General features: G+C 37.4%; 1 protein-coding gene across 1 annotated transcript in view; it reads right to left on the bottom strand.

The window, feature by feature from the left end:
- The window catches only part of LOC101157639 (transmembrane protein 65), a 49,058-nt gene that overhangs the window by 15,060 nt on the left and 20,099 nt on the right, over positions 1–13,899 (bottom strand). The window contains exons 3-5 of the mRNA XM_004077755.3: positions 7,533–7,577; positions 1,457–1,524; positions 772–826 (exon numbers count right to left, since the gene is read on the bottom strand). Of these exons, the coding sequence (XP_004077803.1) occupies positions 772–826; positions 1,457–1,524; positions 7,533–7,577 (168 nt within the window). The remainder of the gene's footprint in view (positions 1–771; positions 827–1,456; positions 1,525–7,532; positions 7,578–13,899) is intronic.

The following is a 13,899-nucleotide window of genomic DNA, read 5'->3' as shown; positions in this document are numbered from 1 at the left end:
CTTCCTCACATGGTGTTTGGAGTCCCCATTAAAGTCAGGACAAAAAGCTCAGCTATCATGGAGGGAATCCAGGTCAGATTATTTATTTAATGTGAAGCTACATTGATGACAATGTCACCCTTTAACCTACTCGAGCTCTTGATTGATACGCTATTTTCATCCAAGCAGAATTAACTACTGTATTAATACAAGCCAAAATGATACAGATTATTTCTGTATTCTTTGGGAATTTTTGAAAGAAGTTGCTAGGGGGAGAGATATCTTGACATTTGGGGAAATGACCCCTCCTGTGACCTACATTCTGGACAGTGGTAGATAATAGATCATGAATGAGGAGTGTGGTAGTAATGATTGTTTTTTTCTGTTTTTCTCTGCTTTTTCTGTAGATTTCCTAAAATGCTCCTATTTTTCTGAGTTTCCCAAATTAACACTTGTGTTTCTTTTTTTTATTCCTCGTTTACTCCGATTTTCAGCCCCTAAATTTTCTTACCAAAGCTCCAGAGTTGATAAACTGCCAGACCTTGCTCAACTCTCAGGTGTTTGTGTGTCAGGTTTAACCAAGAACCGACACTGACTACCTGTTTGAGGCAGGTTGCCAAAAGAAGAAGCTGAAGAGAGTTCAGTTCTCTAAATAAACTTCAAATCCAATCCTCTCTGTCCATTCTCATGTACAGATTTTTTTCCTTTCACGATGGTTTAAAAAACAGAAGATAAATATAGACTAAAACATGGAAGACGGTAAAGAAGAACATTTTAAAGATATTCTGGTACCTGCCATAGTTGAGATTCCCAGAATGACACCAATGGATAACTCGATCTGTGTGCCCTGTAAGGACAAACACACACACAAACGACAAATGTAATTAAAACAGAGAAAAAAAACACACCCAGATGTTTTCCAGAACAGGCACCTGTAGGTTTTCTTCTACTGATGATCATGGAAAAGTGGAAAGTTGTTGACAAAAAGAACGTTTGGGAGTTTCTGTGCATGGTTAAAGGAAAAAGGACTTTTAAACTCTTCTGCTGGAATATATTTCCAATTGTATAAAATAATATCCTTACATTTAAATTGATGCTAAATTAAGTGGGTTTCTGGATTTAATGGTACGTCACAAGTTAACAACGTACACCAAGAAGGGGCTCATGTCTGGTGTTTAAAGGTTCTATCCTCAGTGGATGCCTCCTTATAGAACCTCATAACAAGTATGCAGCTCTTTGCATTGAAGAACCATTGATCAAAATACAAACTGGGATCCTGAGAAAGCTTTTCCTCTCGAGTTTGAGCTGAAAATCAAAACAAAACTTGTTATTTACTGCATTAAGGTTTTCCTTAATTGATATACTGCAGTCTAAATTTGAGGGGAAAAGAAAGATTGTCTTCACCTATTGAATGACTACTGCAGCTTTATTTCCCTAATCATTGATGATAGGATGGGTGTGTGAAGCAAACACTTACAGCAACAATCATGATGCAGTTGTCCAGGAATCCAAACCCAACAAAGGGAAGTGCATTATGCAGCAAAACTGTAAAACAAGCAAACACACACACATACACACACACCCACACACACACACACACACACACACACACACACAATCATGTTATAAATAAAGATTAGATCTAATAGATCTAATTTAATCCATTTTCTTTAAACATTAATTTAATCCGTAACTAAGACGATTTCTTAGATCTAAACTATCAGACTTGGGAACTAGTGTTGTTTTTTTGTTTGTGTCTGCCAAGAATTGCAAATGTTATTTTTTTTGGCGTTTTTAACATGTTCTTGTGGCATTTTGCTCATGATGGAGGACATGTATAAAGAAAATTAGGCTCAAAATGGTTTAAAATTGAGTATTTCTATATTTAAATCGCTGTGAAACAGGAGCAGACACAAAAATGCAGTTAGAAAAAGGCAAGCCTAAAACCCCTATATTAATTTGCAAAAACTAAATGTTACAATTTTTTATTTTATTTGGGCTTAAAATCGCACAATCAAAAGACCACTGAGAACGCTGTTACAATAGATAAAATAATAATTGGAGTGGGTCTTTAACAGTTATATAGATCTTTCTGCTTTGCTGTAACAAACTTGTGAAGGCCTAACATCATGTAAGGAAGGGGTGAAGACTAGTAAGGAGATTAACTGCTCCTCTTACAGCCCGTGTTATATAGTAAACAACTAGAAAAGGGTTTTTTGGTTAAAATGAAATAATCAAAGACTAACTTAAGATTTTGAGAAAGTTTCATCTAAAAGTGACTAACCTGATTTTGTGTGAACTAAAATTGAAAAAATTAAAGCTTTGTAAATTTGTTTGTAGAACCCTGTGACATAAAGTCTTTACTTTCAAAACAAAGAGAAACTTGCTTTTTCCCCCCACCCTATTATAAAGGGGAACAATGTGGTTAGGGAATTTACTAAAGTGAAATATGATTGCATTTTTGTTTAATAGAAAAAAAATATCTGCAGCTTTTTAACAGAAGGTATTTTATGCAAACGATGCTGCAACAACTGAAATTTTTGAATGAAGCTGATAAATATTACATATTTTCTTATTTTTTATTAAGTCGGGACTAACCAAAGGTCGAGGACAGGCTATCAAGCTTGTTGAAAAAAGAACTTTCAATTGTGGGACGAAACATTATTAGCTGGGATCAGTGTCTGACTAGACTAAATGTTAGCTTTCACACCTGATTTCCATTTTTTTCATGTAAACAGCAAAATATAGAGGACTTGATCACTTCTAAAATGCTTAAAAAATAATTAAAAAGCATTTACTGTGGTCAGAGCTCTGAGTCCAAACAAATGTGCAAAATACTACATTTAGTACAGTACTTTTATTGACTTGAAATTCAAACACAGCTGATGCCAAAAGTAATAAAAGTAGAACTGCAGACTATGTGCTGTTTTCTGGGAACCACTGGACTATTCGTTATTACAGAATGGAGCACTGGCATGAAGGCTTTTAATCTGGTTTTCTCTGTTACATTAGTTTTACTTTGATAACTTATTTTTTAGTGTTTATCAGGATAAATGTCATCTACAATCTAAAAGTTGCTAGTACATTTATTTACGAGGAAGCTTAAAGGAGGCTGGACATCGGCCTGATCCTTATCTACTTATTTGAGTGAGCTGATCATTAACTGGCCCCTAAAGTCTGCATTTCAGCATCATTACAGCTTTTAAATGTGAGAAAAACAAGTTCAAAGCAGCTTATTTACACATCACAGACTTGAAAAAAATCATCCACTGGTTGTATTGGATCTCATTTAGTGTTTATTACATCCATTGGGAATCTAAGAACCTATTAAACCAAAAGAACTTTTTTTTAGCACAAATGGGGGTCATCTTGCTGAAAAGTTAACCATGGGGTTATTAACAGATCTTATCCTCTTTTTAAATCCATGACTGACATAATCTCATTATAGTCAGCTTCTGACCTTTTTTTTTATCTGGTCCTCATCCTAAACCCACTTTTTGTATGTTTGTGTTTCACTGACGTGTGGTCAGTCCACAGCTCTGGGCTTCTGGTAGCAGTTCAATATTTTGTTCCATCCTACAAGATAATCCCCGTCTAGCACAAAAAGATCAGAGGACCACAGACCTTCTCCTGTAAAATATGTTATCAGTAGATACAATTTCGCCTTTAACGACCTTAAAGAGCCCATATCATACTTCAGACTTAGTCTATGTGTTAATCTGATACCTGAATACCTGATTTTTTTTTCATGCCATTTCTAACAAGAGCAGTTTGATGTGATGACCTGTCAGCCTTGAGAACAGGTATCTTCTGGCTGACCGTACAACTACAACCAAAGCTTGTGTTCTGGTTATTTTTTTTACTCAGCCTGAAGTTGGACTATGAATTGTTTTGTAGCTTCTGGTAAGACAAAATCAGCCTTTGTGTTTAGCAATGAATGACTACAAATATTATTACAAATTACAACTCAATTTTTTTGTTCGTCCTTAGTGTAAGTATGTTTTAAAATGAAGAAGCACCGTTTCACACTGTAAGAAACACACAAAGTCAGCCATTCTTCCGTAGACTCCTGACCAGCTAAAACACTTCCTGATTTAAGAAGATCCTTCATTCTTCTACCTTTAGAGTGCAACAAAGAAAACTGGGCTTGTCATTGTTCGTATAAATAAAGAAACACATCTTATCTGATGATAAACCCAGTTTTTGGCTCAAGCAGCACAGCAGACACAGTTATCAACATCCCGGAACACAGTTGAAAATAACAATATTGTTCTTGATCTGGTTTAAGGTTGAATAAGTTAAAGTTGTAAGGAAATAAGGCGCTGAATACTGTACTGAACGTAGATTTTCTGCCATCAGTGGTACAGTATATGTTTTAGACTGGTGAAAGGTCACGCATCGTTGACTTCATTTTTGATAGTTTAGTGTTGTATTTTGTTATTCTAATCTATAATATCTACGCATTTTTTGACGTCTCACATGCAAGTTCTAAAAATAGCAAAAACATGCACATAAAGAGTAAAATAACACAGTTGTGTAACAGGATGTTTTTTTGATGAGAGAAAAAAAGAGCACAAGAACATCAAAAAAAATTTTGTGTTGAACATTAGAGCAGAAAAACATTTGCATTTCAATAAAACGAAAGATAAATATCTACTTCAATAGGGAGAAAGAGATATTTCTCATATGGGCTATCTCTGCTGTTGTGTTGGATAAAATCCACAAACACAAAAGTCAAACACAGAATCATGTGAACCAAGTCAAAGACACCTGCAGGATTTCTAGCCTCTCTGCAGGAATGTAGGATGAAGATAAAAAGAGGCCACATCATTAAATGAGCACCACAGACTGAAAATGGCAGCTGATGGTTTCAGCTCAGCAGGTGGATTTCACTAAGCTTCCTCCAAAATTAATTAGCATTGCACCAGTATTCAACTCTGTGGAAGCTGTAACTGAAAAACTGATGCAGTAGTGCTCTAAAAGACATTCTGTTACACGTGTGCAACACACTAAACTAAGTTTTAACATATTCAATTGAAGGCAGGCTATTTTTTATAGATTAAGGGAATGTGTGTACTATTTTTACTGCATACAGCAGGAGAGCATAAATACATGTTTAAAAAAAATAACTCTATAAATTGAAAAATAACAGAATTTCCTAATAAAGCTATAACTTTATAAATGTTCTATACTTTCGTTTGTTGATTACAAAGATCTACATCATAAAGGTTAAGTGCAGGCGGCTTAATGTGGGTAATTTGTAAATATTTATTTCAAAACGTAAAAGATCTAGGCTCAGTGGTTAGTGCTCTTGCCTCACAGCAAGAAGCCCCTGGTTCAAGTCCCGGCTGGGGGACCTGAACCAGAACACCAATGGGGGACCTTTCTGTGTGGAGTTTGCATGTTCTCCCCGTGCATGCGTGGGTTTTCTCCGTGGTCTCCGGGTTCCTCTCACCAAAACATGCTTCATAGGTCAATTGGTCACTCCAAATTGTCCATAAGTGTGAGTGTGAGAATGAATGGTTGTGATATGTGGCCCTGCGACAGACTGGCGACCTGTCCAGGGTGTCCCCTGCCTTCGCCCGTAAGTGGCTGGGATAGGCTCCAGCAGCCCCGTGACCCCGTAAGGGACAAAACGGAAGATGAATGAATGAATAAATCTTAACCGGAGATCCTGTCTGTTGTATCAACCAAACCAATGTGTTCGAATGATTGCAGAAATAGATGCTTGATGAATAAATAACAGTTAACAGATTTTTCAAAAACTAGTATTATTGTAATGCTCCATTACAACCTGAAGCACTCAAAAGAAAGGATGGATCGGCTAAATACTAAGTGCTTTGTGGTAAACAGTAACAGGATTACGTACATTTATAAATGTGTCAAATCCCCTTAGATCTTTCTAAATTATCATCTAAAAATAATTCCTGTTTTTGCTGTTCATGTAGTTCTTGCCTTTTGTTTGTGCAGAGACATTATTCCAAGCTTTGATCAGGCGCAGAACTTTGTTTTATTTCTTTACTAAAAAGAGAAACCTAATACTCGGATGTTAAATCATCACCCTTAACTACCTGTCACCCTCCAGACTTATCATGGGATTCTTTTACTGGTTGTCAAAGTTCTTACATGCTTCTTATTTTTTTGACACTTACCAACAAAAGAAGTTTCTAAGTCAGTATTAAAACAGTAATGATCTAATTCATTATAATACCACACTGCATCTAAAACTCCATATTTTCAGAGAAATTTTTGGTCTAGCTTCCAATCTTGAGTTGGGTTCAACTTTCTTTGATCTAATGGACATTGCTTTATAGACTTGTTTTTTTTTTATGTTTTAAACACAAACATTTTTAAAGAGAATTTATGTTTTCTTTATCTTGATCAAAATTTGTTTCAGCATATGATGATAGAAAAAATGTATTAAATGTGATACAAAGAGTACCTGGATATTCTTAACTATTAGGTGCACTTACAAGCCTTTTTTTGTTTTCAATGACAGTGTGCCTAATAATTCGGAGCACCTTATATGTGTACTCCTGGTTATTCTTACGTGCATGGCGATCTGTCTAAACATTAATCCGTTTTTTATAAGTTGCAAACAAGGTTGGGTGTTCTTATTAACATGCTAATTGGATGACATGGCTAACATGTTGCAGTGTGTTACCAATAGGCCAGCACAATAAATCGCAAATTTATCGTTACCGTGATATCAAGCTGTGCAATAGGCACATCGCAAAAGTCAGCGAAAATTGCAATAAATGCTAATGTCCTAAAACAATCTTATGTCAGCTTGAAGTATTTCATATTTCAAATAAATCCTTTTATGCATTTGACCAATCGGGTGGACCAATTCACGTTGTTGGACCCATTCGTTGGATGCCTGCCTCCTATGTAGACTAGGGTCCTTTGGAGTATAATTTAAGTTGACTCTTATTTAAATTAAACTGTTACATTGAAATGGAAAATATGTATTTAGATGTTTTGCTATTTGTTCATGTATCGCAAGTTATTTCATCATCACAATATTGATCACTAATGTTGCATTTTGCGAGTTTTCCTCATATCGTGCAGCCCAAGTTACTAACAAGGTTGGGAGTTAGCGTAGTTGCAGTAACATTTGTTTTAGTGGTATCAATCTGTTTCTTTTCTGACTAGTCTAGTCTAGTCTAGTCAGTCTAGTCTGACTGACTAACAAACTTATCTCTGGCTTTTTGTCTCACTTAAAGTGCCTTATATAGTCTGACATAAAGCCAAAGACAGACCATTCATCAATTTGTTATTATCTAGGACACCCTGTAGTGTGGAAAATACAGTAATTTTGGAGTAAGGACTTTTTTGATGAACTGCATTTTTTTATTGCATTACTTTGTTTTTTGTTTTACCTTTACACTTGTCAGTGTTTCTGCCATTATAGGTTTTGTGAGTTTTTGTTTTTGCGCGTGTGCATGGAGTTTATCTGTAAAACATTTTCGGTCACGGTTGGCATCTGATCTTTTACTGAGTATAGAAATAGAGCAGACACAGAGAACCATTGGGAATAAAATACTTCTTACCGTATCTTAACTGGGCTGCAGTGGGCGGTGCAACCTCCAGCTGCCCTGAAAGAGAGGGGTAGAAAAGACGGATTATAAAAGCAGCAGGTTTTCTTTGGCTAACCTTTCTATGGAGGAGAACACACGGCGCAAATGTGATTTTCAAATGATTTTTTTACAAAAGATTTTCAAATGGCAAAGTCTGTCAGACTGGACTCTTTGGACACAAGAAAAGAAAGAGAAGGGGCAGAAAAGCAGGCAATTGAGAGGAGATGAAAGGGAGAGCTTACTCCTCAATGCCACTTCTCCTGGGAGAAATTCAGCTCCCCTATGGGCCTTTGGAGCATATCATCAATATTCAAGTTACATATTAAAGTCAAAGCAAATAGATAATGCCATCTATAGAGCCCTAATTCTAACCCTAACTAAATCATCTTTGAGGGAGAACAGTGTAAGGATAATTATAATAACGATTAAAGACTGATTCAAATGTCTGAACAAATGCAATCAAAGAAAATGAAGATTATGACTCAGGGCAGTTCTAGATTGAATGTGTGATAACACTGAAACTACACAGCTTCACAGCCTCAAGAAAAACGTAATGCTTGAAAATAAAAAAACAGTCATTAGTGCACAACGAAACATAAAAATGAAATCTACAGAAATGGAAACAGAAATGATCATATCTGCCTTGCAGTCCTGTAGTGCAAAATAGGGTTATGATCTGGAGGTTTTCATTCAGCTTCACCACGTAAACATAAAATGCAGCATCAGACTGTCTCATTTTTTCAATAATTAAATTCGTCTGACTTCACCTTGTTTAGGACATTTTCAGGTGGTGTCAAAACAATGAGAGCATGATACACTATTCTTTCTCACATGCTATAGCTCCAAAGGCCAGACATCAACAATCAGTAAAAATAATTTTCCACTAAAACTGTAGGTTTATACAGACTTAAAAATATATATGTTTTTTTAGCTAAATAGAGCTACAACAGCACTGTGACAAATTGACAAACTGTTCAATTTGTACCCCGCCTTCACGCAACTGTAGCTGGGATAGGCTCCAGCATCCCAGTAACCCCAAAAGGGATTAAGTGGGAAGATTGAGTGGATGGATGGATGGATCGATGGGTGGAGAGAAAGAAGAATTAAAATAAAAAAGGGAGATGGGAAGATGTCACTTCTCTGATGTCACTCTGCTATTTAGGTTTTACATTTTTTACAAGTTAAACCAACTAATTACGTATTGCTTTTTGTAATGCAGATGATTTAAAGCTACAGGGTTGTCTCTAAAGAGTCTAGGATAATGTGAGTAAAATAAGGTTGATAAAGAATCATACTAAAGCATGAGCAGCCTGAAGACAGGTAAAAACTAGAGATAATTACAGTGGTTTTAATGATAATGACTCAAGACAGGATCATTTTCTTTGGAGGCTTTGTAGAATTGGTTTGACAACCATGAGATGAGTGAAAATTCATAGAGGTTTAAACTTTCTTGAGGTCTTTTTGCTCCACTGCAGAGCCAAGTTACATCAGGAAAGATGTAATTTACTGGGGAAAACAACTGGATTCCCAGTGGAGTTCCTGCTGCCTCTACAGCCAAAACAAATTCATTCTCAGACACATCTACTCCTTTCAATGGTAATGATAGGCTGGAATGATAGCAGAGGAAAGCCATCATGGACCAGTTTCTACTCTGGGAAAAGACCTACAACAGAGAGGTGACGGATTACAGCATAAAACAGGATGAAGCCACAATCAGCACGGTGTTGGAGTGAGCAGATTTACCGTCCCGTGCTAATTAGTCGATAGAAATGGAAGCAGTAGATTCTGCAGGCACGCTTCCAGGTCAATAAAGGCAAAACCAGCTCAAAAACAGTACCAGAAAAACTAATTACAGCTTTGAAATATAAATAAGTCCAACTTATTTTCATCTTGCCACCATTGACTGCTTTTGGATGGATTTGTGTTGATGCACAGGTTTGCATTAGAACTATCCAAAGCCAGTTTTTCACCTTCATGGGTGTCAGGATTGGCTGAATATAAAGTGTTATAACCTAGATCCGCCCAAAAGGTTGAGATCTCATAAAATAAAAAAGTGTGTGGTACTAATAGGCCAGTCAGCTGTTTAAAAGTCCCCTCCGATGAAAATCCTGCTTTTTGAGTTTTTGACATGTACGTTCCTTAATTCGGTGTCCCATTAATAAATGACAAACACACTGAGGCCACACCTTCAAGGTCTTTTTGCCACTTATCCTTGATGAAAAAAAAATACTACAATAATTCCCCCACATTTCTCTCCATTCAGCTCCTCTGACTTGGTGTCAGATTACAAGCCTTGTTTTCCAGCATTCAGTAAGACTGCCTGCCCCTCTCATGTTGCATGCACATCCGTGGAAAGCCTGTGGGGCTGTGCTGGAACCTACACACCGCATCGAGGCAGACTCCTCGCCATCAATACTCACATGCAAACACACTTGTCTTGCCTCAAGCGGGGCAGTTTATGCATAATTAAACACCGTCAACTTCCAATTCCCACCTGAATGCGGTCGCAGCTATTGGTTTTGGAGAGTCCTTGCAGCTCTCCAGGTATTCGTTCTCCCACGGGAGAATCAAACTGGCAGGAATCAGGACGCTGTCCACGGAGGAAGAGTTTCATGCACCAGAAGCATTTCCACCAATTTATCAGTTGTTCAGGGTTTGATGAAGGTTTCAAACAGGGATGTTCCTGTGAGGTGCACTAAATTTAGAGCGACTCTTCAGGCTCCATTCAGTCTTTACCAAAGTAAAAAAAGAGAACTAAACTGTTTGTTGATGCGAAGTGCCAGTTGTCTCTATACAAAAAGATTTCCTTTGGCTTGTTAAAAAGCATTCAACTTCCAGTTCGTTTAAAGAAAATGGTGTTTTGGTGTTTTTAACATGATCTTGGGGCATTTTCCTGATGATGGAGGGCATTTAAATTAGGATCAAAATTCCATTTTTGAGTATTTCATTATTACGGGTGCAGCGGTAGGGCGGTCGACCCAAGATCGTAAGATTACAGGTTCGATTCCCGCCTTGCACGCCCATGAGTCGAAGTGGGCAAGACACTGAACCCCACCTTGCCTCTGGTGGTAGGTTGGCGCCAGTGTTCGGCAGCAGAGCCACCACCAGTGTGTGAATGTGTGTGTGTGCATGGGTGAATGGGTCTGTGACTGTAAAGCACTTTGGGCCTTGAAGAAGGTAGAAAAGCGCCATATAAGTATACGCCATTTACCATTTTATTTAAATTTTGGATGGGGGTTCCACGCACAACTCAGAGGCAAATTTCAACTGCCGCTCTGCAGAAACTATGTCCTAGAAAACAACACAGATTTTTTTATTTTGGCTAGAAACGGCCACTGGGAACGCTCTCAAAATAGATCAAAAGATGATCAGGGTGGGACTTTATCATGGCCTTTATCAGGGCCTGTATCATGCTTTTCTTAAGCCTTTCAGAATAAACTTTATTCATATGTATGATCATTTATTACCTTTTGGCACACCAAAGTATACATTTTTTTAAAATAAGTAATTTTATCAGCTTATTTTCCTACCCAGAAGTAAGACGACACGATTTCTGAGGCACCGCCAGTCGCTCCTTGTGGGTGCCACCCATTTCATAACGTAAACCTAGAGCTGGGCTCAGCCGCGTTTCTGCGTTTCCCCCATGCACAAAAACAACCAGCATCCAAACTTTTCCTTACTAAAGCATTTTGCTGATCACCGCTAGCTCTGCGGAGAAAGTGGGTGTTTGTGTGGGGGCAGTGCTGGCATAGCAGACTCTTCCTGGAAGGGGCTGTTCCCCACTTATCCGCCACAATGTGTGGACCTGATCATTTTCATGGGTTGGGAGGGGCTGGTACTCAGAGAGCAGGTTTTTAGAGGAATACTCAGAAATGTGTGAAGGGATCAAAATACCACTTTGGGGTTGTTTATAGTGAAGAATGAACATTAGATTTTGCATGATATTGGCCCTTTAAAAGGTCAAGCATTTTGCTCTTGAATTGACAAGAATACTTTATATCTGAAGGAACGAAGCCATTAAGTCCTCTCTGCATGCTCATGAACCACCTCCAGTGTCAGATGGTGAGTCCCACATAAATCAAAGTTGTGAAGGTCAGTGGAATTAGTCATCTCCTGGAGTGTCAAACCCTGAGCTGACGGGGCCCTGAGAGCACACTGTAGCACTCCATGCTGACACATTAGGGAATGGACTGAAGTCCTATTAGTCCTACAGGCTCTTAGAGTCTCTGTCATGCCCACTCCATGCTAAAATCATGATTCTGTGTAATGTACATTTTAAAAATGTTTTTTTTCTCTAATTACAAATATGGATTCATATTTGTGTAAACAGATCCATCTCAATAGGATGAAAAGACAAGAAAGTCCAACAAAAAAATACTGGGACATCCGTAATAATACAGCAGTTATAAGAAGTTTCATTTCATTTTTCCTTATGTCTCTAGCTGTACAAAGTAAGAATTATTTGTTGTTTTCAGTGTACATGGGTTTCATAAAAAGTAAATGAATGTAATATTTTTTATTAAAATGATCATTAAAATCAGCTTTTTGGGTCAAATTAGGACTTTAGAGAAGTTCTGGGACACGGATGAGAAATGAAATTTCGGAAGTTTTGCAGGCGATTCATATGTGTAGCCTACAGTCTTGAGTTTGCCCCATTCACTTTTCGTTGTCTGCATGGTTCAGAATCTGAATTCTCCACATTTTCTGTCTATAAATAGGTTAATTCTGATACTGTACTTTAATAAAAACCCTCTTTGTTGGTACATTTTTATGGTTTTGTCTTTTCTAAATCCATTTAATGACAAGTAGTAGATTTTGTGGACCTAAATTTTGCAAACGTGGTTAAATACTTGTCAATTAAGAGTCTAATGCTACGTTCACACCGGGCTTGGAAACGTGTGTTTAACACCATTTCCAATGAAAAGTCTATGTAGACGCGCGTAAATGTGCATTTTGGGTTGATGTCATGTGATGTTTCGGTAGTGTACCTTTTAATTCACAGAGGTGTCAACCGTTTAAAATGGATCATGGAGGAGAAATTAATAATTTAGGTTTGCGCCAGGCTGAAATTATATGACACTAAGTCTTTCTTATCGGAATAAAGCGGTAAAAAAAATGACACATTTACCAAGTTTCACGAGGTTTGAACTGCTTCAACATTTTGCACCAAGCCTCTTCTAAATGTGAGTACATGCAGTAGTATCGGGTAGAGACAGTCCAGTTTGAACACCGCATCGCCACAGTACTGACTGCATGAAGTCTCATAAACTCCAGAGCTGCTGAGTGAGAGGCATCGATTTCAACCAGCAGGAGAGAAAAAAAGATTTAATCTGTAGGTATGAGCTGCTAACAGGAGCACTGAATCCGTTTCATTCTCATCAAGCCACTTCTCACAGTATAACCGACCCCAACTGCTGACTGTCCAGCTAAGGACAACTGACAGACATGATAATCCAGTAAATGCTTATGTTACATATTTAAATAAGACCTTTGTTAACCAACAAAAATCATGTTCATATTCCTAACACCATGACTACAGTATAAAAGCTTCACGGCTGTAATTTTCTGCCACTGGGATTTTAAAGAAATGAGGTACAACAAAGACACTTAATCAAGGTTCTGAAGTTAATTTCAGCTGCAAGTGTCAGTCCACAAACATGGTCTCTGTGTGTTATTTATTAGATTTCAGCAAAAGAGTTTATGTTATTTCTCCTTTGCTGGCTTTCTGCCTCTCTGCTGCCTTGACATTTTCTTTCCATGTAAAAGGAGGGAAAATCACATGCAGTCACACTTTGCGGCTGCCTCGGCATTACCCCAAAAAATTGGTTGTTGCAGACCTTTTCGTTTTGGTGACAGAACAGCATGAAACTGTAGTGAGATCAAGTTTCAAAAATAGGAGCCTGTAGGGAAAAACTAAATCAGCCTAGTCTAGCTTTTTAAGATTCAATAAAAATGACAAATAAGGGCAGCGGGATTTTTCTGCAAACTCAGGAGTACATGTCTGGGAGGCAGAAACAAGAAGACCAGCCTGTTTACAACACCTCTAAAAGAACTAAAGCACTAAAGTTTGACTTTTTTTAAAATTTGTTTTAATACATTTTTTACTGTGAATTTAAAAATAATAAAATGAGTAAATAAAATATTTTGAAGCTTAGTGTAGAACACATTTAATAATATGTAATTAACTTTTAAAACATGTTATTACACATAGATTTTTGAAAAATATCTGTAAATGAGTGACAACTATGACCATATATGTACACTGGGCTGATCATCTCTGATATTAATTATAGTATTCTGAACAGTGTTATTAAAAGATGGATTGGTTTGGCCATTTTGA

Source organism: Oryzias latipes, chromosome 16 (genome assembly GCF_002234675.1).
Source record: "Oryzias latipes chromosome 16, ASM223467v1".
NCBI lineage: Eukaryota > Metazoa > Chordata > Actinopteri > Beloniformes > Adrianichthyidae > Oryzias > Oryzias latipes.
This window is presented reverse-complemented; position numbering and strand designations above follow the sequence as displayed.